At 41.0% G+C, this 27,473-nt stretch overlaps 1 protein-coding gene across 37 annotated transcripts in view; it reads left to right on the forward strand.

Moving 5' to 3' along the window:
• Window positions 1-27,473, forward strand: part of ptprfa (protein tyrosine phosphatase receptor type Fa) — a 353,673-nt gene that overhangs the window by 267,779 nt on the left and 58,421 nt on the right. For 22 of the 37 annotated variants that reach the window (XM_079641196.1, XM_079641214.1, XM_079641191.1 and 19 more), the window contains one exon: window positions 18,804-18,830. The exons of the other annotated variants lie outside the window; for them this stretch is intronic. In XM_079641196.1, coding sequence (XP_079497322.1) covers window positions 18,804-18,830 — 27 coding nt within the window. The remainder of the gene's footprint in view (window positions 1-18,803; window positions 18,831-27,473) is intronic. 37 annotated transcript variants of the gene reach the window in all.

Below are 27,473 nucleotides of genomic sequence, written 5' to 3' on the forward strand. Positions count from 1 at the left end.
TTTAGTTAGTTTACCTTCTTTTTTTCTCCAAAAGAACCGATAAGAGTACCGTTAAAAGACCGGACCGAAGCGGTATCGATAAAAGTAGTAGTACCGTTAAAACCTTAACGATACCCATCCCTAGTTATATCTCACACAGGCTCTCAGAGTCCAGTAGAGGGCAGTGTGGTGGATCCTGCTCTTGCTGCCTGGATAGTCTGGATAACTTTGTCAGACAGTCCCTCCCGTCTCAGCCTGTCCCTCTCAGGAGCCAAGCTCCAGGGCTGGCCCACCATCATCTGTGTCACCTCTGCGTACCACGGCGCAAAGCGGCGACCCGAGGCTACCAGGATGACTGACAATCGTTCTCGTCTCACCCTCTCCAGGAGGGGGAGAATGAGACGCAGCGGTGGAAAGGCCTAGAGCAGCTTTCTTGGCCATGGCACCCCCAAACACGTCCACCCCCAAGGGTGGATTGTCCTGCCGAGCCAGGGAAAACCATAGGGTACAGTGGCTGTTGCGCCGGTTGGCGAACAGGTCCACCTCCGCTTTCCCGAACTGGGCCCAGATCTGCTTCACCACCTCCGGGTGAAGCAACTGTGGTGCGGTTGTCGCTCCTCACCAGCACATGTTTGCCCTGTAGTAAGGGTTTGAAGTGCTGTAGGACCAACACTACTGCCTGCAGCTCTAGAAGGTTGATGTGCCGAGTCTCTGTCAGAGAACAGCCACCACCTATAGCTCTAGGCAGGTCCCCCCCCCCATCCTGTCACGGATGCCGTGATGTAGGAGGTCACCCGCCCCAGTGGAGATCCCCTCCGCAGATGCTTTGAGGACCCCCAGTATCGGAAGTTGCTCTCCACTGAGGGGGGAATGGTCACCAGACGTCGTTTGTGCCTCTGTCTAAACGAAGGCCGGCAAGCCACCTCTGCAGGCGACATGAAACTCACAAGAGTCACTCGCTCCTCAGTCTATACTGTATTTTGTTTAAATTAATGTATCATTTAGTTACAAATATGTGATATATCTGAACAACAAAGTGGTCAAAAATCATTCTATTCATTTATTGGAAACATTTTCATGATCGCTTTTTTCGTTTATACATTTTAAGAATGGCGTTTATCTTTTTTGAGAATGAGTTCTTATTTTATTTAATGTATTTGGGTCTACAACAGATGATACAAATGTGTGTGTCAGTAAATGTGTACTAACAGAGGCGGGGGTGTTTGTGAAAATAATGGGGACAGAGCTGGCTGCTGTCAGACGAACAGCTGTGCAGCGTCATCACAAACGGACTTCGCTTCACGTGACGCTCTGGAGGAAAGGACGTCCCATTGCTCTTAAAACTCATTTCCCTGCTTCTCGTGGGCTGCAGTCGAATAGTCCATTTAGCTTAGGAACCTTCCTAACCGAGTGAAATGACCCGGAAGTCCCTCAGTGGCAGCCATGATAAGTGCCGTTCAAATTCTCTACATGATAGGAAAGGAGGTTTCAAACTTCCTTTATAACCTCTTTTAGCTTAGGAACCACTGGACCTCCCTCACCGAAAGGAGAGGAGAAAATGCTGCCCCACAATGCCTTGCAGCCGCAGCATTTGCCGTCACACAAAGTCGGCCGTTCAAGGAAACAAACGATTATGACGGAGAGATTATATCATGAAAGTTACGGTGCTTATTAAGCATTTTAAAACGTATGTGGTAAGTTGCCAAAGTACTTTGTTCTGAACGTTCATCAGTATTGTAATCAAAAAGAGAAATATGAATGCTAGTTTTTACTGAAATTATCAAATAAAGTCAACATTTCACTGAGCTGTGTGGGGTTTGTTCAACTTTTGAAAGATGTTTGAATGGTGATGTACACAGTGATAGATGTTAAGGACTAACGTGAAAGTGCAGTCGGATTCTCTAAAGTACCGCAGTCTCTGGTCCTAAGTCCTTTTGAATTCTCCTATCCACTATCCATATCGACTCTTTGTTTGTAGATATCTACTTAACTACAGCATACAAATACAGAGAGTAATGTGAGCCTGTTATACTGAGAGATATATATTTTACACACTGCTCTGTTTTCTGCACGGACCTCACAGCTGTTCTCTCTGTAAACATTGTGTCGCCGTTCAAGCTGTTACTAAAATAATATCCAAGGGATGCATGCAGAGCTGTCATTGGCTTAGATAAGTCCGGCCGTGCGTAACGCTTCCACCGTTCCCGGAAATGCATCCGTGGAGGAGCCGTGGAGGACCCATCAGTGTCTCCTCGGTTAGAGCTCCTCCAGAGAGCCTCCTCGATGCTCGATCCTCAAGGTGCATTTAGAGAAATGAGATGTCCTTCAACATGGCGCGCTGAAATCCATTTCCGGGTGAAAACCGGAGGACCGAGGAGTCGAGGAGGGGAAATTAGAGTATTGAGAAACCTCTCTTGTGTCTCTCCATGCTTCCCTGGTGGGAGGGATTAAACACAGGGAAACGACGCAAGTGAGGGACGAAAGGATTCCATTTAATCGACCTGAGATGCAGCCGAGGTGTGTTTTCTGACAACAACACGCCAGCCATAATGTCCCTGCAGTGAGTAACCCAGTCGCAGTATCCTGTCCACCCCTACTGTCAGTACACAGCTGAGCTTCCATTCCCCACAAAACTTTGTTTTAGGGGACATGCAAGCAGCTGTGGGGCCGCAGCTAAGAAGGTGTGGTACTCTGGTGGCCCTCTCCTCTGCCAAACCTTCCATGAAAGGAAGATTGGCTAATGGGGAACCGACATTAAAAGGGCCGATTATCTGCGGAGGTCCTTGAACGCACCGCATTAACGCTGTGTTTCACATTAACAGTGAAATGCATTAATAGGATCTATGTGACGAATGGATTCTGTCTCTATTGTACTGATGAGTCATTACGACAAAGTAAACTGGGATCTGTTTGCTATCAGATCCAGTTGAACTCTGGTTGCTTGTTTTGCAGCCGTGGTTACAGCCCATGCGTCTTTGTCAGGGAGATGTCAGCAGCATCGCGCTCTGCAGATGAGCTTCTGCAAACTGTCACAAGTTCCACAGCTCCAGTCTGACATCACTAAAGACCATAAAGCTGTGTTTTTTAAAGTCACTGAGCAGGATTGTGAGCGCTTAGCTGTCTGTTGTGTCCAGTAAAGCTGCCTGCAAATCCATCATTTGTTTTACTGAGGTTAAGCTAGCAAACTGCCTGTAAAGATTACTCCTCTCTGTCACAAAAAAGAACTTGATGATGAAAAAAGAATATGTTTAAGGTGATAAGCAGAGATTTAATTTGCTGCTTTTACTCAGTATTTGTTCGCTGTTGGCCTTGACTCCCTCCATCTCTGCTCATTTTCTGCTGGCAGGCTTGTTGGGTTTAAGATCTCATTGAGGCGTATATTTGGCTGAAGAATGCTTGAAGGGGCCCTTATCCCTCACAGTGTGTTGGCTGTGAAGCGAGAGCATCACCTGATCTGATAAGATATGGTAATCTATCGGTGGCTCATCTCCAGATAAACATACCCAGCCAATGGACAAGCACTTAAGGGAGTTGCAGGAGACAATGTCTTCATTGTCTGTGTTTTTGCTCTCCAACACTAGTAGTATTAGAGTCGTTCAAGATGAAGATGTTGATAGGTGGCTACTCTGTCTGGCCCTCAGGGTAATGACAGCCATATCAATCAATGTGAACGATTAATAAACATCAACATCACTGCAAGATGACACAAAGCTGTTTAGAATCTTTAGCTCTGCAACCTATTTCTGTGAGGATCGAGTTGTTTTAACTGTCAGTCATCAATCCTCTGCACTCTTTCTTGACAATGTGTCGGTCTGTTGGTGGCCAGTGAAAATGAGAAGGAGAGGGAAGGAAAGTCGAGAGGAGAGTTGGGTTATATAATACATTCAAGTTATTAACTTTTGACCACATTAGAAAACTAGTAAAGAGATTGAGGCTCTCTGGGATATGAGACAGGCCCTTTCTTACACCCTGGGCTTCAACCACAGCCGTGTCTTAGATATAACCATTAACAAATCTTTTCTTCAGACAATAAATGAACAGTTTGTGCCTGCCATGGACAGGATTTGCAACAATTTGTGATAGAACGTTGATTATGGATAAGGAGTTAATAATTATACGGGATGGCGGAAGACAGCTCCCAAAGAGTTGGTTGGGAAGAGGCTGTGTCACTATGTTGTCTCGGTATTTCCACTGTATGACAATTCTCCCGCTGTGATTTCCAATAAATCTTCAGTGTCGGACATCAGTTTAAAGCTTTTCTGTGTTTCGGTTCTTTACACCATGAGTTTCATCACAAATGGGGCCAAGCCTGCGAGCTAGTTCAGGCAGCCAACTCGAGCACCAATGATACATCAACACGTGACGCACCTCGTCCCTCTTACAACCAACCAATAACATTCTCCTAAACATGCCGCTCTATTTAAGCTGCCAGTTCTTCCTGCCTCTGCTGCCACTGCTGTGTTCACTTGCTATTGCTACATTCATGTTCCTGCTGCTGTGTTTCATGTTGCTGCTGCTTGCCTGCCCCACCACTATTTTTTCGAATATCCAGCAGTAAGGGGGGTTGGAGTCTGTAAATGTGTTTTTTATGTAACCAACAAGACAGTGACACCACATCTCTAGGGAATCTATTCTATTTTCGCACTGGTGAATAATCACAACATTTTGATAAGATCGATGGTCTACCTTAAAACGGCATCTATTGAATTGACAGTTGACTTCCAGCCTAGCAGACCATCTTCCTTTTTTAATATTGGTCCTCCGATCTGAGACTAGCTCATGCTACTTGATAAAAGGCAAAGTGAAATAATGTTAAGTGTGAAAGGAAGAAAAAAGGCAGCATTAAATAAAGTTCCAAGTACAAACGTTGTTTACTACAGACGTCTGTGGCAAAGAGACACAAACATGATCAAAAACAGGTTTTTATTCAGTTTTAATTGCAAACTCAAAACATCATACATTTGTTCACCTTCATATAAACATTGCTACAGCTCTTGTAAACAATTCGATCAGTAGTTATTTCCAGTTGTTAAAATGATGATGTTATTTAAAGTCTTCCAGGCACAGTGGAACAGTACAGATTGCATCTCTGCTTCCTCTCTGTGGCTTGTGGAGTTTCAGTATCTCGGGGCCTTGTTAACACATTAGCATAAGATGGAGCTTGAGATTGACAAGTTGATGGATGTTGTGTTGGAATAATTTCTAACACTACTCCCACCTATGGCTTTGTGTAGTAAGAAATGAGGTTGAGCCATTTGACAGTTTTGGGACATGTTTGTGGGCCAGATCTTCATATTGAAAGCCGTTTGGGGTCTCTGGGTGTGCCTCCTGAAAGCCCCCCTGAGCTCTTTCAGAACATCCAACTGGGACCCAGAGCGCAACGGGGGGAGTCGAACAGGGTTTATCCAGGCATCGAAACACTCCCTGAAGGCCCCACGAGGAGCTGCACCAGTGAACTGCAGTTCTAACTTCACTCAAAAGCCCGACTGGTTGTCTCAAGGTTGTTGCTCCCACATAATCAAAGCAAAAAAAAGAAAAGGTAGTACAGTAGAAGACACAAATGACGCTCCAAACACCCCCTTTAATAGTTGTTGTTGTTGATAACCACCTTGTATACCCCTGATCTGTAAATAGGGTTTTAGGTTTTGTCGAGCCAGTGAAAGCTAAGAGACCCTTTCTTTGTTGTGGTTGCTTAGTAGTACTACCCTCAGCTACCTCCACATTTACAAGTCATTGCTTTTCACTACACAGACATGAAATCAACTCAGTGGTCTGTGTAGAATCGTGTGGACATGAGCACTCAATTTAAAGCCACAGCAATGCAACAAAGAGAGAGTGGAGAGATCCAAACTAGCAATCTTTCTTGTTTTATCCATATAACTCTAAAACGCATTGGTAGACAGATGTTGGGGGTTTGAGGCCGTAAAATAGCCAGCATTGAAAACACAAATGTTTTTTTTCACTCAACACTAGTACTGTGTAATCGTGCAAAGACTTCTGCTTGCATCTACTCTCTTTGACTGCTTCTTCAAAACAAATACAATGTAGGTTAATTTGGGAAAAGGAACTAAATTCAACAACGGACTATGTTCAGGGGCCTCATTTATAAAGGGATATACGCTCAAAAAATGGCGTACGCCAGTTTCTACGCAATGTTTGCGATTTATAAAATACTAACTTGACGGGAAAATGTGCGGTCCTCCACGCAAACTCTAACCCATGCATACGCACTAAGCACAAAAACGGGAGAGACGAGAAACTGCGACACCATTGGCAGAAGGAAGAATGGAGAGAAATATGGGGAAATAATACCATAAATAAAATGTTACCTCATTTATCATATATGAAGAATTCATTTTCAAACATTGATCAAAGCCAATCTTAAACAAACGCCTGTTTGAGACTCCTCAGTGCACACAAAAACATAACTTGGAGAAATAAATAAATACGGATATGTTATTTAAAACCACCTCGAATATGTTGTGTTAATGTTATGAAATGTTTTCTCATAAATGATGCGGTAAGCAGGAGGACATAATTACGTCTAAACTGGAGCCGTTTTGCATTTCTATAGGTTGTATACGAGCATGGTTTTATATACTATCGTGTTTAATCATGTTTTATGCCGTTTGTTAAGACTTGATAAGTCGCTCATGAAACACAGGAGGTATGGAAACTAAGAACACCATATGTGGTAAATTGTACAGCTAATATAACACAACACATTAGTTGTATTTACTTTAACTGGTGGATATAGAGTTGCTGCAGTGGAGACGCTGCGCACAGCTGATCGACAGCTGGGACACAAACCACCAAATACAAAAACCTAATTCAGATCCAGTCGTCATGACTCCACTCCGGAGGGATTCCCCGATCATTTCTTACAGTTTCTCATCAAGGGGGTGTCTCCTGTCCCCGGTACAAACACACTGCCTGAGGAAGGCTATGTGTATTATTTTTGTCATGAACCTTTTTCGGACCACTTCTTTATTTATTTTGGTGACGATCCGACCTCCATGCTGCTACTCTGGTTCAAACTGCATCCACCAAACAATATGATTTATCTCGACCTCCCCAAAATAACCAAAATCTGACACGGTGTGAGATATCTTTTTTAGCTGTTCTGTCTTCATTTCCTGCAATCTTCTCCATTCAGTCAGTCAAAATGAATGAATGAATGGGCGTTTCTTTGACCATTTATAGGCAAATATGGGCGTTACGTGAACCCCTCAAAAGCTGCACCGCATTTCGAGTCGATTGTGATTTATAAAGGGAAACCGGCGTAGGAAGAGCTGTACGCACTTTCCTCGCCGGTGCGCAATGTTTGGTGAATCGGAACATTTCGGAACATTTCTGTACCTATTTTTTGGATTTCTACTACGTAAGCAACCTTCCCACGTGAATCCTACGCACGGCGTTATAAATTAGGCCCCTGGTTACTATTTTCCCAACTACAGTCCTCACTACTTGTAGATGAATTGTTTTGGGTTCAGGCTTTGTACCCTTTTTTATTGTATCAGAGGTGTCAGATCAAACAATCATAATGACCCTTTGCCCAGGTCTGGCAGAGAAGAAACATACATTGTTTACCAACTACAGAATTTCTGATTTACGTTTTCTCTTTTTCCTGTGTTCAAAGACTACAATAAGTGAAGATGGACTCACCATTCTCTCAAATACAAAGGAGTCTCCCTACAGGCTAGGGATGTGCATCTCCATCACTGAGGCCGATGCGATGCGCATCTCGATACGTTGCTACGATACGATACATTAACGATACATTTGAAACACCAGGCGATGCGATACGATACAATTCACCCCTGTTGCGATACAGTTCGATACAATTTGATTCAACATTATGCGATACGATTCAACACGATGCAAAATAATGATACTTCAATATGGTACGACAGAGGATTTTTGTTTTATTCCTCATATGCAGCAATATATACATATACATTAACAAAAAAGTGCTTTACATATTTGGTTCTCTCTACTAGTACTGCGCATCCCATCATGTTGTTTCTTTTTTTTATCTTTTTTACCTTAAAAAACTCTCCAGAGTACAGTAAAATTGTATAACACCTCACAGTTAAACAATTTAAGGATGTATTGCCTATGATTAATAATGTGCAAATAACAGCTACCACAGTGCAATGCCCATACAACTGCCAGCGTGATGTGCTTAACAATCATAGGCTAACTCACCAGTGAGCAGAAAGCAGTGGTTTCTATATGAACAATAAAGAATACAAATAACCTTTCACAAACAGCTCTATCATAACTGCTTACAGTAAGGGAGACATTTAAACTATGATTGGCAGTCACAGGCTGCTGTAAACTAAACACCACTCTCACTGACATAACACCTCACTGAGTGATTTAACTCTATGTCTAACTTTCAGGTTTATCTTTTCAGCCGCAGACCCCATGTCGCCTCTCTATGTGCGTCGCTTAGTTCCTCGTACTACTTGTGTACTTTAAAGCGGCAAGGCATCGTTAACAATTTGCGAGGGATTTTTCAAGTTGACCGTCTTTCTTGAACAATCCGAAGTGTTGCCAAACGTTTGATTTGTAGGTATTTTTCGGTGCGCCGTGTTTCTCTTTCTCCTCGACTTCCATGTGTGTTGATAACTGAGACTCTCGGCGTCCGTAGCGACGAAGCAAAGATCAAAGATCGTCTCTGCTGAGCGTTGACAAGATGAGGGGATTTTATATGAATGAATCGTTTTTTTACCGATGCAAAGACGCTACGCCAACCCTGTCTCCTAAAAATTACGTTCCCACAGAACTAAACTGCATTCTCAATTACGTTTAGCTAGAAACGCATTTTCTCCCACGTTACGTTCGTTATGAACGTATCTTAAATACGTTTATTTTCTACATATATTTGCCATTTATTGTCTTGCTTATAATAATGATAATAGTCATTTATAAATATCATTTTAGAGCACAAGTTTGAAATCAGTAGGCGAGGCTGTAATTTCGCCAGCTGTTACTCTCATGAGCGAGGCAGAACATAATAGTTTTAACATGCCAAAAAGCTGCTGTGTCGTTTATTGCACCTCAAACATTAAAACAAATCCAGATTTACGTGTTTCTGTACTTCCTCTTAGAAGAAAGGACAGTAACAGAAGATCTCTGTGGCTTCAGGCTTGATCACCGTTCAAATGAAAGCGTTGATTTCCCCAAAAGTGGGCGGGGCTGTAAAGTGACGTAGATTTTACTCTCATCTATTATTCAAAACCATTCTATTTATTCAAACGTAAATTACATGCCAGTGTTTCATCTTTTTATTTATTTGTTTTTATTTTAAATCGTATAATGTCTGACTTTTTCCCATCTGTGAGGAAAATAAATGGGGCTTAGAGCCTCAAAATACTGAAATCTGTATTTTCTTCTAATTTTTTATTATTTTCTAAATAACACACTGTTATTTACTCAACAATAACACACAATTATCCTTGTTTTTATTTATTCGTTTGATTCTATAATATTGGACTTTTTAGCATTCTTTATTTACGGCTAAAAAAGCTGTAAATACATTCACCGGAAACAGACGTAGGCCTTTAAGGGACATTTCGAACGATACAAACCACAGACCCACTGAACAGATTACCCAAGATCCTCAGCTTGAAGCTCGTTGATTGGATGTTTTAGCCGCAATGCATGTTGGGATATGATGTTAATGCGATATGATATCCGAAAACATTAAAAATAAATAAATACTTTATTCCGAGTGTTCTTGCTTTTCTCTTTGGAAGTCATCCCATAACGGCATTGTAATACACGGTTCGGCTGCATTAAATATTACACATCTGCCGTAGTTCTTTATTTATAGGGCCCTGATGAGAAGACTTCTGGAAAAACTTGAAGAACTGCCGCCAAAACTGAATATGTGACGTGAATCATAAATATATCAACAATTAAACAACATCTTGCATTTCTTTTAAAAAAATAAGTCTCCTTGCAGTATCAATAGTAATTCTGCTGTCTTTTATATTTGATCCAATTGGTACTGTAGATAGGTTATATTTACACCATAATGGTGCACAGCTGATAAGGGACTTTTAGTTTTTAAAGATATTACTGATTTTCTTTGAATATAAGAATGTAAATACTGAGTTGAGAGAATAGTAAGGGGATTTGGGTGATGTGAGACACATCTATGGAATCACAATTTCAATAGCTTACCATTAAATTATGGATATGCCTTTCTGTCTGTGATGTTTTACAAATCAGATATTAATGTGTAGAAGTAAAACATGAGAAATAGTACAGCAATATCCTGTAAAAGTAGCTAAAAACAATATCTTCAGATGTTATACATACATAAGTGTCCTACACTAATAATACAAAGTTATTATTAGTATGCTGTGTGTACCTTGTGTGCACCGCCTAGTGGTTAAAGCACGTTATTGAATTATATTTGTTGAATAATGTTATTTTTGTTGAATAATGTTATTTGATGAAAACAATTATAAGAGTACATACTTTCATAGGGGGAAAGTAGAAATATAGAATATAAAAAATCAAGAAGATACTGTAAGTGATCTCTACAATAAAACAATTTAGTGCACGATGTACAAAGATATTAATAGGAGGATGTGCAAAACAGACAATCTAATTAACCTTTATTAACACATTAAAGAATACTTTAGGTTCAGGTCTTTTTTCAAATAAGAAAAAAGCTTTGGGGGTATCTATCTACAGATAAATATTAAGCCTGACAAAGTGCTTAAAGTCTAATATATTGCTTCCCTGCAATGTTAACTATGTTGAAGCACTTATTTTAACTGATATTATACACATTAATGTATGTAGATAGTATAAGAAATGTGCAGAATATGACAGTTTAATGGTGGAGTGAGGAACCTGCGCCCCAAGTTTTTCATTCATTGAATAACTACACCAGTTGTGTATTATGATATGTCAATAAAACTTAGAAAATCTTGAAAGGGATGTGCAAAATAGCAATTATATACAGTTTTGAATTCACTATTAGTAGAGAATAACGAGTAATGAATATACAGTGGGGCAAAAAAGTATTTAGTCAGCCACCAATTGTGCAAGTTCTCCCACTTAAAAAGAGGAGAGAGGCCTGTAATTTTCATCCTAGGTATACCTCAACTATGAGAGACAAAATGAGGAAAAAAAATCCAGAAAATCACATTGTCTGATTTTTAATGAATTTTTTTGCAAATTATGGTGGAAAATAAGTAATTGGTCACCTACAAACAAACAAGACTTCTGGCTCTCACAGACCTGTAACTTCTTCTTTAAGAGCCTCCTCTGTCCTCCACTTGTTGACTGTATTAATGGCACCTGTTTGAACTCGTTATCAGTATAAAAGACACCTGTCCACAATCTCAAACAGTCACACTCCAAACTCCACTATGGCCAAGACCAAAGAGCTGTCAAAGATCTCAACCCCATAGAAAATCTTTGGAGGGAGTTGAAAGTCCGTGTTGCCCAGCGACAGCCCCAAAACATCACTGCTCTACAGGAGATCTGCATGGAGGAATGGGCCAAAATACCAGCAACAGTGTGTGAAAACCTTGTGAAGACTTGTGAAAACGTTTGACTTCTGTCATTGCCAACAAAGGGCATATAACAAAGTATTGAGATGAACTTTTGTTATTAACCAAATACTTATTTTCCACCATAATTTGCAAATAAAGTCTTTAAAAATCAGACAATGTGATTTTCTTGATTTTTTTTTTCTCATTTTGTCTCTCATAGTTGAGCTATACCTAGAATGAAAATTACAGGCCTCTCTCATCTTTTTAAGTGGGAGAACTTGCACAATTGGTGGCTGTCTAAATATTTTTTTGCCCCACTGTACTTTATAGAGATCTGCAGATAAATATTTAGTCTTCTCAAGCACCAACTATCAAATATCTCTCCTGATTGTTGGCACTTGACAATCACCTTTCCTGAATTTTACTCAGGTGTAACTAAAGTCTGATTTAAGGGTTGTTTATATATTCACATCATTAATCAGAATCTGAAAAGTAACTAAAATAAATGTAGTGGAGTAACAATATCAGGTTAACCTCTGAATTGTAGTGGAGTAGAATTACAAAGTAACAATGAGCTGTCATGTGGGTATATATTAATGCTGGCCATTATGGATACAAGGGATTTTCACCCATTTAGTAATTACCGGTTTTCGCCCCCGTCACAGTACAGAAACAGCCCTCATTAAAATCACAAACGACCTCCTGATAGCAGCTGACTCTGGACAATTATCCATCCTCATCCTCCTTGATTTAAGTGCAGCCTTTGACACCATTTCCCACTCCACCCTCCTTGACCGACTTACATCCATTGGCTTATCTGACACACCCCTAGACTGGTTTCACTCATATCTCTCCGGCCGTACTCAGTTAATTCAGTTAAAATCATTCACATCCCATCCCTCCCTCATCTCCTCCGGTGTCCCCCAGGGCTCTGTCCTTGGCCCCATCCTCTTCATCATCTACCTCCTCCCCCTTGGACAGATTTTCCGTAAACATAACATCAATTTCCACTGCTATGCGGACGACACCCAGCTATACGTCTCCTCCAAACCCTCTTCCACCTTCCCACCCCCCTCCCTCTGTACCTGTTTACAGGAAATCAAATCCTGGTTCACCTCAAATTTCCTAAAACTCAACAGTGATAAAACTGAGGTAGTCCTCATTGGTTCAAAACTCACACTCACCAAGCAACCCAGTTTTACTCTCACCATCGACAACTCCCCGGTTTCCCCCTCCCCTCAGGTCAAGAGTCTGGGTGTCGTCCTCGACAGCACCCTCTCCTTCCACACCCATATCAACAACACCATCCGGTCTGCCTATTTTCATCTCAGAAACATCAACCGCCTCCGCCCCTCACTCACTCCCCACAGTGCCGCTATCCTGGTCCACTCTCTCGTCACCTCCCGCTTGGACTATTGCAATTCCCTTCTCTATGGTCTCCCCCACAAACACCTACACAAACTCCAACTGGTCCAAAACGCTGCTGCCCGTATCATCACCAGAACCCCTGTCATCAGTCACATCACCCCTGTACTACACCAACTCCACTGGCTTCCCATTAAACACCGCATTGACTACAAGATCCTCTTTCATACTTTCAAAGCCATTCATAACCTCGCCCCCCCATACCTGTCTGACCTTGTCCATGTCAACATTCCCACCCGGTCTCTTAGGTCTGCCTCCTCCATCACTCTCAAAGTTTTCCCAGCCCGTCTCTCCACCATGGGGTCAAGAGCCTTCAGCCGCTCTGCCCCTCACCTCTGGAACTCCCTCCCCCCTGATATTAGAAACATGGACACTATCACCACTTTCCAAACTCACCTCAAAACCCACCTGTTCAGGCAAGCGTATGGCTGACCTGTGCTGCAAGCTGTATGTTTTTAGTAGTTATGTTTTTAAACTGTGTTTTGCTTTTAACTATGTTTGTAAAAATTGTTTTTAACCTTGTTGTACGGCGACCTTGAGTGCCTTGAAAGGCGCCTTATAAAATAAATGCATTATTATTATTATTATTACATGTTTTAAATTTGTACACACCAATTTGTTTCCTATCGCCTAAACCTCCAGGGCTGTACATAGTTTAATACTGTCTACTTCTAATTTTGGGAAGAACGAAAACGTCTTTTAAAACTACAATTCCCAGTAGAGACGTGCCATAGAGAACATGTTGCGAAACACAATAGCTAGCATGTGTAGTTCTGGGGGGGCGTTCGATTCCAGTTTTGAATAGTCCACCGTGGTTTCATTCCATTTCAAAGAGCTTGATGCTCGGAGTAACCTTGGCGCACTGCCACTCCAACATCCAATCCCAGAGCTTGAAGATTAATCACGGAGTTTGTCAACGGGACTGTAGTCCCAAACGATAGCTGGGGATTATGGGTAGTGTAGTGTCTTCGGCCATCCAAAACTGAATTTTTTTTCGGATATCATATCACATTAACAACACCACATCCGGCGTCACAGAGATCTTCTGTTAGTGTCCTTTCTTCTTAGAGGAAGTACAGAAACATGTAACTCTGGATTTGTTTTAATGTTTGAGGTGCAATAAACGACACAGCAGCTTTTTGGCCTGTTAAAACTATTATTTTCTGCCTCGCTCATGACAGCTGGCGAAATTACAGCCTCGCCTACTGATTTCAAATGTGTGCTCTAAAATGATATTTATAAATGACTATTATCATTATTATAAGCAAGACAATAAATGGCAAAGCTATGTAGAAAATACACGTATTTAAGATACGTTCATAAGAAACGTAACGTGGGAGAAAATATGTTTCTAGAAGATATGTAGAAAATAAACCTATTTGAGATACGTTCATAACGAACGTAACGTGGGAGAAAATACGTTTCTAGCTAAACGTAATGCAGTTTAGCTCTGTGGGAACGTAATTTTTAGGAGACATGGTTGGCTACGCAATCGACGCATCGCAAGTTCAACCTAAACTGTAGCTGATGTGCACTCTTTCAACCGGTGCACTCGGATCTTGAACGTTTATGCCGGTGCACCGATGCAAATCTCTACTACAGACCAACTATAACTTTGACTGGCAGTATAGCAGTGATGATGAATGGAGAGAAATCCATCCTCATAATGTACAAGTTCACTGACAGAGCCAATGATACATCAAGGCAAATAACCCAGTAATGCATCAGTAACTGTATAAAAGAATGATGGTTAACACAGGCAATTTTTAGCCTCCTTACTCCTTTAGATAATTAATCTTATTTTTTATTTAGAGTGTGATCTGCACTCAACGCATGGAGGTGATTTTCCCTTTACCCTGAGCAGCTTACATTGTTCACGACAACATATTTTATTTATCTCTCCTAAGAAGCTGGAAGATTTAAAGCTCTTTGTTTTATTTCTGGTTAGTCAGCAAGGTCAGGAAGCAGAACACAAATACCCTGTGACGCTGAATCCCTCCTGTTGATGAAGTCGTTAATGCTTTTTGAGTAAAACAGTCTGACTAATGTTCTTAGCTACAAATGCAGACATCTAGAATTTCCCCCTGGCCCGTGAAGGGGCTGCAGCAGATGGCAGCAGATCCCCCAACGGACCCTTCCAGTTCCTTTGCTGAAATTTGATCCGCCTCAACGACAAAGACAATTTGGGGACAACTGATGCTAACTATGTGGAAACTAGTCGCAACGGTTTGTCTGTCCTGCAGGTCAAGCAGGGGTTGACTGCTACTGCCAGTGACTGCTGCTGCTAGTGACTGCTGCTGCTAGTTTGGCTGTGGCTGCAGTTTCTGTCTAGGCTATTGTATAAGTTACATTTGAAACACTACATCGATACATTCATAATAAACCTTAATTTTAAGTGTAATAATATATAAATATAAAAACTTACCGGCTTTTTGCTTGGCTCATGCTAATTTGTGTGGCTCTTATCCACTTTCTAAATATAATCAAAGCAAATTGATCAAATTCTGATAGTAAAATGAGGTGTATGTCCGTTAGACAACAAAACATGTTACTTAATTGGTGGGGAAAGCCAGTGAACCCAGTCGTGGAACATGCAGAAAGCACACACTCAAACAGTGGCGGCGCCAGAGTATTTTTGTAATCTATGGTAGGGCTAACCCATACAGTGGTGGGGCTCAAATCAGTATTTGCAATGTAATTACATACACGCTAGGGCTGAACGATATATCGTGTCATGGCGATAACCGTGATATGCGCATGCGCGATATTCACATCGCAGGGATGTGTGATTTTATTAATTATTTTTATTAATATATTTTTTTATTTTATTTAATTTGCTTACTTTAACATAATTTTTCATGGTGGGGCTAAGCCATTTCTTGGTATGGCTGTAGCCTACCCCAGCTATACCTGGGCGCCGCCACTGCTCTCATATGAACCCAAAAATAATAGGCATACACACAGACAGTATGTTGTTTAAACTGTGAAAGACTTTTTGATGCCAGATGTTTGCCAGATGGCCAGTACACTACTGGAAGAATAGTGAGATCCTTCAATTGATCATATTGGCGTGTTTAGGAGTGAAAAATACAAGATGGTAAGGCTTTTTAATTGTCCTCTTTCATAAGGCGCATTCACACCGCAATACTTTTCCCACAAAGGTTCATCAGAACTTAGTTCATCAGAACTAAAGAGTTACAGATCAGATCGCGTTCACACCGGAATAAGTTCCTGGGGAAGGATTAGGCAAATTAAGCCGCTGACGTCACTTCTTCTTCTTCTGCTTTGGGTTTACTGGCAGGCCGCAAACAACTTCATGGCGTATACTGCCACCCAAAGTCCCCGGCCGGAAGTCCCCGGAGTTGGGGACTGGCTTCAGTAGAAGCTGCTGGGACTCCCAGCAGCTTCTACTGAAGCCTTCCGAGTAAATCAACAGAACGCAGACACCTCCTCATCTCCACCGCTCCCATTTTGTCTTTTGTGTTGCCATAAGTTAGTCACTCTGCGTTTCTTCGCTGGGCTAATGCTAATGCTGCTAATGCGAGGATAATAAAAGGGCGGCTTCACAAAACCTTTTGGGAGTTTTACGGGGCGTGGTTTGCATTCCGCCCAGCCAATCAGGAACCTTTTTCTCCCACAAAAGTACCTGCTCTCTGGCAGGGATGGAAAAGGCGGTAAAAAAGGTTCTGATTAACTAATTTTAGTCACGGCTCTTTTTGGTGTGAACGCGACATTTCTGAACTATCGCGGAACTAAAGTGGGAAAAGTACTGCGGTGTGAACGCGACTATTATTTATATAAAAAATTATCAACATTTTAAATGAGCTTATTCCTATAGCCCTGGATGCTGGCACACCCCTTCACATGTGGATACACATGGAAATAAAGGCAAAATATTTCATTTGTTTTAATTATGTAGAATGTTTTTCATAAAAACTGTCCTTAACTTGTAGTACATACTGTAGTCACATGCCATTATAGTATTTCTGTGTGGGCTAACAAAGAACATTGCAGCGTGCTTTGACATTTAGTGACTATTCCAGGAGCCTGTGATCAAAGGGATTAAGCAATGACATAAATTCCTTCTGATGTTGTTCCTTTTTGGCTAAGCTAGTTTGTAGTGCAGCAGTCGCCCTACAGTATCTGACTGATTTTTTTTAATTAGCATGCTTGAGGAAGTTGAATCTTCAGACCAGCTAAACACTGGGAAGCCTTGAATCGGAGAAGCGAAGAGGTAATCTGAAGTTACATCAGTAAAAACAATTTTTTATGCTTCTCTGTTTGTCTCTTTCTTGATTTCTGCCCTGAGCATAACCCTAATGATGAACTCTGATGTCTCGAAGGAAGATGAACAACTGAAAATATGACTGAATCATATTTTCACCTTTAACTCATTGCATTCAGGCTTATGGCGTCAGACACATAGAATGTGCCATTAGGTATCCATATTCATAGAAGTGTGAATACTGGGTCATAAATCTTAGAAATATATTTATTTAAAATAGATTAAAAGGTTGTGGATAATGTGTAGTACTCAGTCACTAAATTATCAAGGTAAAATCACTTTTCATTACTTTTAAGATGTTGTATTATTAATGTTATCGTCTTTTTTTATTTAGTTGGGAAATATGACCGCGAGTGCTTAAAAATCTAAAGGTTTTGTGCCACAAACAGGGCACGCATTATACACAAAAACATTCACACATTACTTTTATTATTGAACTTTAGGCCCCGGCCACACGACGACGCATACGGCTAAATGCATAGGATTAACGCAAACGCAAAAAAGCTTCCGTCCACACGCAATATTCACCGGATAGTGTCTGTCCACACGAGACAGCTCTGTTTAGCTCCAACCGCTGGAGACGCTGCAGTACATATGCAGGAGCCTGTACTTGGCGCTGTAACTTCCTCCACAAAAGCAGAGAAGAAGCATGGTTGTCATGGTTGCCCTTCTTTTTATTCTCCGCGGTGGGGGCCGAGGGAACCGGGCAGAGTTTTTCGCCAGTCAACGTGTGTTAAAGTTTAAATCTTCCGGACAAAATTATAAAAGTGCCGGTCAAAGGTCTTCTTTGTTATTTATTGAGCTTTAAAACAAATGAATAACGAATCTATATAATATAATAATAAAATACACGGAGCCTCTCTTGTTCCTCCCTCTCTTCGGACAGCGTCAGTGTCTGTCTCATGCAGTAGCTGATCCGGTAAAGAGTGACCCGACAGTAAAAATAAACATATTTATAACTAGTTTAGGCAGTTTGAGAGGTAATTAAAATAGCTAAGGGTGATGATCTGACTTGAAGTGTGTGTTTTGCTCCGTTCACCGCTGCATCACAGCGGGAGGAGCTGCAGGTGAGCAGAGCTGCGTGTCTCCGTCCTGTCAGATTAGACTTCACTCGCATTTATGTCCATATCGAGAAAAAGATAAATAATCTGAATTCAGTGTGCAGTTTACTTTGACGCGGGGGTGAGCAGCAGAGGTGGGGAGAGGCTGGGCTATTGCGTCATCATTATCAGAAAATGATCGTATAGGGCGCACACACGGAGCCGTTGGACCCCCCAGAGCGTTGCGTATGCCGTTCTATCCACCTTGGGACCCGTTATCGTTTCCGCAGTTGTTTACTGTCATATTCGGTCGTCCTCATGTGGCCGAACGGTCTATATGACACTAAACAGTAACGCAAACGACCGTTTTCGTCCTCGTGTGGCCGGGGCCGTAAAGTAACCCCTGTACAGGCAGCTGTGTCTCTCCTCCATTCCATTATCACCATAATTGTCCAATATACTGATAAGCTTTTAGAAAGGCCTCAAGTACATACTAGAGAAAAAGTTTTGTCTGTTTTTCTGACTTCTTTCCTCATCTGTGTTTATCATCAGACGATTGATGAGGACTCAAAAGACTACGTGAGTAACCACAGTGTGTGTTGGGTGGACAGGGGTTATGGGGAGTGTGTTTTCTGTCATAACATCTTCAGATAACTGAGTGGGCACTAACACAGTTGTGTCACCATTTGGTCGTGCAGAAACTATCCTATATATATTGTAACTTCATATACACTTGGTAGCCTTGGTATTTCACATATGATCCTTGTCTGAACACATCTGATCATGGAAGTTTGTATTGTGCTCAGATCTCAATTACCGTGGTTTAAAGGTGATATGTATATCAGAGACACTGACAGCCTAGCAGACTTAAGTTCCTCCACATATAATGTATAAAGTAAAAAAAAAGAACTGTAACTGAGCTAACTATAGTGGTAGAAGGTGTTCAATGCTAGCGTATAGTCATGCTAGCTGTATTGCTAGCTTGCCTATTCCCATTAGTCATGTGGCCCATGTGAAAAAACAAGCAGTCAGAAACCTCTATGTTAGTCCAATTTATTTGGAAGAGAATTGTAAATGTTAAATTCATTGATCTACTACACAGTTTGATTGTGCCACTTCCTGTTTCAACTTTGCGCTAATGTACTTAATGTAGTTTTCATATTCTGGATTAACTATTGGTCTGTTTATGTCGTCGACTGACTGATCCAGTTTCCTCTTAGACTTCTTTGGAATGAATATGCCATTATGTTAGATCTGACCAACCAACTTTGGTGTTTATTATCATAACCAAGATAAATACTAGCCCAACCAAAGCCCAAATTGTAATACACCAGAATTAGCCTTTAATAAAAGGTAATAATATAAATGAAATAATCAAACTTATATAAATTAATAAAGTTGCGCTGTACTTTTGACTATTGAATAATTATGTAGTTGTCGAGAAGGCATCTTAATTTAACTTGTATTACTCATCCTTCCATCACTAAGGCAGGATTGTTTTACCTCATTCTAGCTTCCTATTAGAAACTTAAACCCATCAGATTTCCAGAGAGCTGACAGCACATTAGAAAACAAGGCAAAAGCATCTTTTAAACATCTAGCTAACATCTTCTTCTTTTTCACTCATCACACAGTGTGCCATGCATGCATTTAGTGGAGTGACACACTGTTTTTGTTTTTTGCCCTTTGGTGTGTGTGGGTTGGTTGGGGGTGTCAAGGTGTCATGCATTGGGCTCTGATATAAGCACAAATAGTGACATGCGACTTTAGACTTTCATGTCCCAACGTTCTCTACTAAAGACCATGGTGACAACTGCAATAACTGTGTGTGTGTGTGTGTGTGTGTGTGTGTGTGTGTGTGTGTGTGTGTGTGTGTGTGTGTGTGTGTGTGTGTGTGTGTGTGTGTGTGTGTGTGTGTGTGTGTGTGTGTGTGTGTGTGTGTGTGTGTGTGTGTGTGTGTGTGTGTGTGTGTGTGTGTGTGTGTGTGTGTGTGTGTGTGTGTGTACTTTCAGTTTGTCTGGGCCCAGTGATTGATAACTGTGTATCTTACATAGTATTACACAACACACATACACTCAGACTCTACAGCAGTAATTGTCAAGCAAGAGTTCAGCCGTTAGTTGAGGGTCTCCTGCTGTCTCCTCTCACTTCACTTGTGATCACATTGTTATTTTCTGAAGTCTGGGTCCTTCATTCCCATAAAGTCTGAGTCTGAATGGTTTGTACTGCAATACTAATCTATAAAGTCAAGTAGGGCCGACAGCTTTTGTTTGTGCTCATGCTGAGCATGAAAATCACATCATCTTTAATTGTATATTCTTTTTTTCCCCGCAACTCTGATTCTTTTTTCATCTCAACAACTCAGTTCCAGACTAGAAGTATAATTGGTATCTGTGGTTCAAGGTTATTAATGAATGAGGTCATTAGTCATCTGTTATATGTTTGCTCTTTGATGGATATGCAACACAACCAGATTATTTTTTTCTTGTACCTATTGATTTTAGTCAAACAAGCAATATCCACTCCCCTACCAGGGGAAACAATATTCTGGACCATGTAGCCAGGAACAAAGAAAATCAGACCATCAAAGTTCTTTATAACAGCCTCTGTGGACCTTTGAAGCTACCGCTATTAAACAAGCTTTTTTTATGGGCACGGACTGGCATGTGACATTAAATAATATACATCATCAGTGACATTGTACATCAGAAAATGTGTTAATAACCAAAAATAAAAACCAGAAACACTGCCAGAGCGAGACTGAAAGCTGTCATTAAGGAGACAAAGCAGTTATCAATATGATATATGATGACGATCAATCGATAAGCGAGCTCTTTGCTAGCAGGTATGTTATTAGGAAATAGCAGAAGATGAATTATTTAAAAGCTGCATGGGTTTAACGCCTTCTTTTAGAAATGTTTTTGGGAGCAAAGCCGATAAACAACTTCCTTTCTGAGGCATCACGTCTTATCTAGGCAGTCCTTTTGAGTTGTTCAGACCCTCTGGATTATTCCCCCCCTTAGTGCTGGCCTCAGTGCAAATGAGTCAGTACCTTCTAATGAGCTCTTGTAGTGGAGTTGTAACATTGGGTAGTGATAAAGTTGAAAAGAAGGGAAGCGAGGACAGCAGCACTTGATGTTTGACATACAGGACACTGCCGATTGATTGGCTCTAGTTGAACCTGACGTTTCCAAATGTAAGAAAGTCTCTGGTGACAGTGGAAAGAAACACCACCTTTTTAAAATAATGAGGGTTTAGAGAACTTATGGAGTCACATTTTTCTCTTATCTTTCACAGTTTAAGCCCCGCAGATAAGACAGGAAGAATATTAACTCTTTGTGCCTCTGCTGACTTCTGCTCTGTACACGTCTGCTCTTTAAATGAGCAGAAGACGATTTAAACATCCTGTGATAGATATTAAATTGCCAGGAAATAAGTAATAATTAGAGCTTTAGTTGTTGCAGAACCCCTGGCTTCTTTTTCTAATTTGCACCGTCATCTAAATTGATGGCACAGCACACCCTAGGCTGTGGGCGGGGGCGCCGGTTTGACGGGGGAAATACAACCCGCTGGGTGTTCCCCTCCACCCACATACACACCGCCACCACTACCCTGCCATTTTTCTCTCATCACAAACTGCTTCATCTCTGCAACCCCTCTCCAATCATCACTCATCACTCAGGAGCAGCACTAGAAAGAAATCCTCAGCTCTTTGAGAGGAGTGGGCCTTTTCCAAGCCCTCTAATGGAAGCTCCCGGCAGCTGAGAGAGTGTACATGTTGCTGCATTAACAAGACTTTCAGAAAAGCAGTAAAAGAGCTTGTATGGACATGTGCACTGTGTGTGTTTGAAGGCATTTATTTATGGTGACATGAGTTAAATATCTATCTGCTGCCACTATGTTATGACTGCCTTTGTATGCTTTTTATTATCTTATACCAAATGGTGCAGGTGTGTGTGTCTGATATGGGAATGAGTAGTATGAAATCAATATTTTATTAGATATATTTAAGGTATTATAATAAAGCAATGCCGGGGACCCAATTGAAACAGTAGGCTGCTATTACTGTGTATTCAGGGAACAGATATATTATCAACATTTTCCCTTCTAAAATGTCCAAGTGGTGTTGTTGTTGGTGCCTCTGTGGCAAACACATATGGATCCCGTTCTTATTTCCTCTGAGCTACCAACTACACAGAACAGAGAATCCACTGTTATCTTTACTCTAGTTGATCTGTGACTGGGGAGTAGATACAGTGGTAACACTTTATATTAAGGTACTTATAAAACACTTATTAATGCCTTATTCTACATGACCGTATTCTACAAATAATAGGCCACTAGTTGAGAGTTTTTCCTCAATAAACCTCTAATTAGTGCTTTTTTATTGTAAGTAATGAAGTTCATGTACATGACAAGGGCAAGCCGTGACTTTTATACCTAGGCCTTCTGAACCCCCTTCCCTTGAAAAAAAAAAGAAAGAGTTATTACGTCACAGCGTATACTTCAGCGGAATATCAAAACAACGGCCCGGGGTGCAAAACGCATCAATGACAGCGACCCTCTACCACACAAAACAACACCTGTAAATAACCCAATTTGTGTTCTTTGAAATTGAAAAGGATATTTGTTATTGTGTTTGTTACTTTCGTTGCAGTTGTATATCTTAAGTGTAATTTGGCTTGGCTTCCTATTTTGTATGGACATGCTTTTATTTTGAAGGAGAGTTTACGCTGATGACAGGAAGTTGTTGTTGCTATGGAAATCTTGACCCGTTGTGTCTATGGTTATAGCACTTGCATAAACTTCCCAGCTGGCGGAACTTGTCATAAAGTCCGCGATAATAAAGCCCACCCATTTAGGGAAGATATGATTGGTCAATTGTACTGTCATTTGACATTACTCTCTTGTTGAGCTACTTCCGACCCATGGGACCCCGGAACCGGAAAATTATACATTGAAGTCAATGGAGAGAGAAAAGTCATCTTTCGATCCCGTTTGAATTGTGCCACGAATGACACATATGATGTTTGTCAATTTAAAAGAACATTTTGCAAGTCAAAAAAATTCAAATGTGTCGTAAAACTGTGAAGTTACACATTTTTTTGTGTGAAACCGCTCAGTGAACTACAGGTCCCTGGTCTCGCACAATACGCGTAACCATCACAAAGATGGCCGTCACGTTAGCAAATTTCACCTGTTTCTTTCAGAATGAGGCGAAAAAGTATAAAACGAGGTGAAAATCACTACAAGTCTGGGCATGTTGAGAGCTGTACATACACGAAAGGGGAGTTAGTCGGTTCTGTAAGAGCCAGCATGCGGGACCGGCTTTACAAAGTTTCAGTGAGTAATATGAGTGCAATGTTTAACGTTAATGTCAGCTAGCTAACATTAGCTAACAAGGTACACTAACGTGTTTTGTTTTAGCAACTAGTTTTCTCCTTAAGAACTTCGTGGTCTCTGTGTATGCTGTGGAAAACATTAGTGTTCACAAGAACAAGATACACTCCCGTGTTTTGTTTTAGTTGCTCAGATTGAAGCGGCCAGTTTAGAGGAATGTTAAGCCCTCCCACTATTTTCCAAGAGGGCGTTGCCAGATTTTCTATTTCAGGTTTTAACCAGGAGATGGCGCTTCATTCACAAATACAGAAAGACAAGTTTCATGGACTTTCAGTTGTGTTTTGAAGAGCATTTTAACACATCAATATTTTAGATCAACTAAAGTATATCTAATCTTGTAATTCAATAACATATAGTCTTTATAGATTAAATAATCATAATTATAATGTAAATGTTTACATTACACTTCTTTATTTGTTATGCTCATACTTTAACCTTTACAATCGTTTGCTTTAATATGCAGTATATTTTTGTGTTTGCTTCCTCCTGCTCCCTTTCGGACACATACTGTATGATTTATTATTATTATTAATATGAAGATATTATTAAGATAAGATAAGATGTTTAGAATGTGTGTAGTTTAGAATGTGCTGTCCCACGGTAATTCAGAAGGCTCACAGGTCACATTCCGACCATTATTTAAAACAATAGGTGCTTTCACACCTTCTACAGTTTGATTTGTATAGAGGCAGCTCTGTCAGTTTTCGAATTACCCATTTGCTTTCGGGGAGCCCTATTTTTCAGAGCACATCCTGCAACTAAATATGTCACACGCACGCTCTGTTGACTGGCGCAGCAGCGCGGATGCGATCAATTGCTATAAAAACACTCTTCTACTAATACAGACGGTGTCACTATGCCGGCGGATGTGGCCGTTGTTGAAGCCTCTTCAGGCTCCGCATCGGCAGGCCTCTCCCTCGGTGTGAAGCTGTCAAACTCGACCCTAACGCCGCTTACAGCCGGCCAACTAAAAGTTGTTTTCCGTTCACGTTGTCATTTTTAGACTCCTTCGCTTCTTTGCTTGTGAATCCAAAAGCTGTGACGCTTGGCTGTTTTCGTTTTGCCATATTTTTTTATTACACAGCCAGAGTTAAAAAAATATCAATATGAACATTTCAAATACCGCGCCGGCATCACCGCCATAATCATAGCAACGTAAGTAAGAATGCAGCGCCGCCACATACAGATGGCAACACCCAGACATATTCACAAATATAAAACAAATATTCAGAAACTGTAATGAACAATAACTATTATTTATTTCAAGAACTGTTATTTACAGAAACTCAACATTTCTAATCTGTGTGACACAAATATGCACAATTGTTTTGGGCTCCCCCTATTTATCTCAAAGTCAGCCTTCAGGGGAGCTCCCTCCCTCTTCGGGGGAGCCAAGCTCCTCCTAGCTCCCCCCCATTTCGAACAGTGTCTGTGGCTGAATGGCCAGCGATTAGGTGCGGCGCATTTGTCATAGGTGATCAGAGCTAACTGCCTGCCGTCAGATTTCATTTAAAAAACAGATCTGATTTTATGACTATTTCTGCGCTCATAAAGAATGATAAGAATAAGAATAATGCGTATTGAACTGGTTTCATTAATTAGTGAGTTTATTTAATACTAGAACCGCCAATCAGGTCAATTTGTGTGATGAGTTGTTGTGTGTGTGCAATGTAACTTTTTTTCAATAAAATATTAAAGTCTCCCAGTCCCTGACTTTTCCTGAAAGTGTGTTATGTAGCACCCTATGTTGTTAAAAATTGCATTCTAATAGCGGGATTCGACGGGTTTAGGTAGGCCTATACAAAAACCTCTGGCGGTTCTAGTGTTAAGGTAATTAGGTACAGTAGAAGCCCTTTTTTATCAGTAACGAATTTAGCAGTTGAACATAAAAATTCAACTAACTGAGGGTCACTTGCAATGACAGTGTTGTGTCTAACTGTAAGCTTGTCACTCAGAGTAACCTACCATTAATTTAGCTGCTGGAGAAGAAAGATCAAGGGGGGAGGGGGGGAGAGAGCTCTGGTTGATGGGCCATTAGTTGTGTAAATACACAGCTGAGAGCTGCCGTTTCATTCAGACTGTTTAAAAAACTGTAACAACGGACTATCTTTCTTAGCGGATGCATGTGAATTTAAATCAATACATACAACTATTTTTTAAATCAATACATACAACTATTTTTTAAATCAATAAAAAAAAAATCTAAATCCATAAAAGCATTTCAATTAATATTGGGAGTCATGTCGTTACTTTGTTGAGAATTTGGCCGTGTAATAAGCGGGATAATTTGCAGCGACTTGTTCCTTATGGGGGAAATAATACCCGTCATGTGTGTGTAGTAGAGGTGTGTGTGGTTAAAACACTTTCATGAAGTGAAGGAATTTCCTTCTATAAAACAGCTGTGGGCAGCAGTGAGTGTCACGCACATGAATTCATAGATCAAGGCAGACTGGTGCACACACTCTCCTGTCCTGCCAGGCGACACGCCCGTTCTAAGCCGTGTCCCTCACTACTCACATCCCAAGCATCCCCACAAGTGTATTATGTTGTTACATCGTTTCAGATGTTATGTTTCAGTTGTGCTCTGTCTATGTTCAGTGATGCAAACTTGTCACCTTTCGGCGAAATTCGCCGTTTTGAATCCAAAATAAGTCGTTTGTGTGATTCATGTAGATCTGCAATACAAATATTTTTGGGGTATGGGGGGGGCTGGGACCCGGAGTAATCTGCGGCCGTGAGCTGTTATGTGCCATCATGACACGCATGGTGTTCTTTTTTTATATATTATAATGAAGTACGAGCTGTGTGCACGAGTCTTCCTGCCTGTCGGCTCTGCTCATGGATGTATAATAAGGCTCTGCTGCTCCGAGATGATGGTCTAGCTACGCGGTCGGGAACCTATGGCTCGCGAGCCATATATGGCTCTTCCGGTGATGGCATATGGCTCCCAGACAATTTTGAGTTTAAAAAAATTAATTAAAAAAAATCAGTTTGGAACTGATTTTAAAATACTTGTGATATTTCTTAATAATACTGTATAATTTTAAAGTAAACAGAAATTAGTTTTGAAGATAAATTTCACGGGTCACGGGTCACCCGTGGGTCGGGTCGGGAACCAATGGCTCGCGAGCATGCCGGGTCATTGTAAAGGTGAAGAAATCAATTTGATCAGATAGCCAACTAGTTTATCCGCTTCAACCCTTGAAACGGAAAATATGGCGAAAAGAAAAAAAGACGATGATTACCGTGCATTCCAGGCTGCGTGGACAGAGGAATTTGCATTTGTGGAGAGAGCAGGATCTGCGGTATGTCTAATATGCAATGATAAAATTGCATCGATGAAACGGTCAAATATAAAGTGGCACTTCGATACGCACGTCGCACCATGCTTCATTTGCATCGAAATATCCAGCGGGGGACAGCAGGAAAAGGGCATGCGAGGAGATAGAGCGGAGAGTGCAGACGAGTCAGCAACTACGTGTGTGGACCAAGCAAGGTGACGGGAATTCCGCTAGCTTTGCGGGAGCTTTGGCAATAGTAAGGGATGGAAAGCCATTCACAGATGACGAGTATGCCAAAACATTCGTGCTTGATGTGGCCAATGAACTGTTAGATGACTTCCCAAATAAAGACAAGATAATCAAACGAATAAAAGACATGCCCCTGTCAGCAAGAACTGTGCACGATCGTAGCATCATGATGGCAAATCAAGTCGAGGAAACACAAATTAAGGACATAAATGCCGGGACATACTTTTCTCTCCCGTTAGATGAGTCAACAGACGTTAGCCATCTATCTCAGTGCAGTATAATTGCCAGGTAT

This window comes from Notothenia rossii, assembly GCF_949606895.1.
Source record: "Notothenia rossii genome assembly, chromosome: 1".
Taxonomy (NCBI): domain Eukaryota; kingdom Metazoa; phylum Chordata; class Actinopteri; order Perciformes; family Nototheniidae; genus Notothenia; species Notothenia rossii.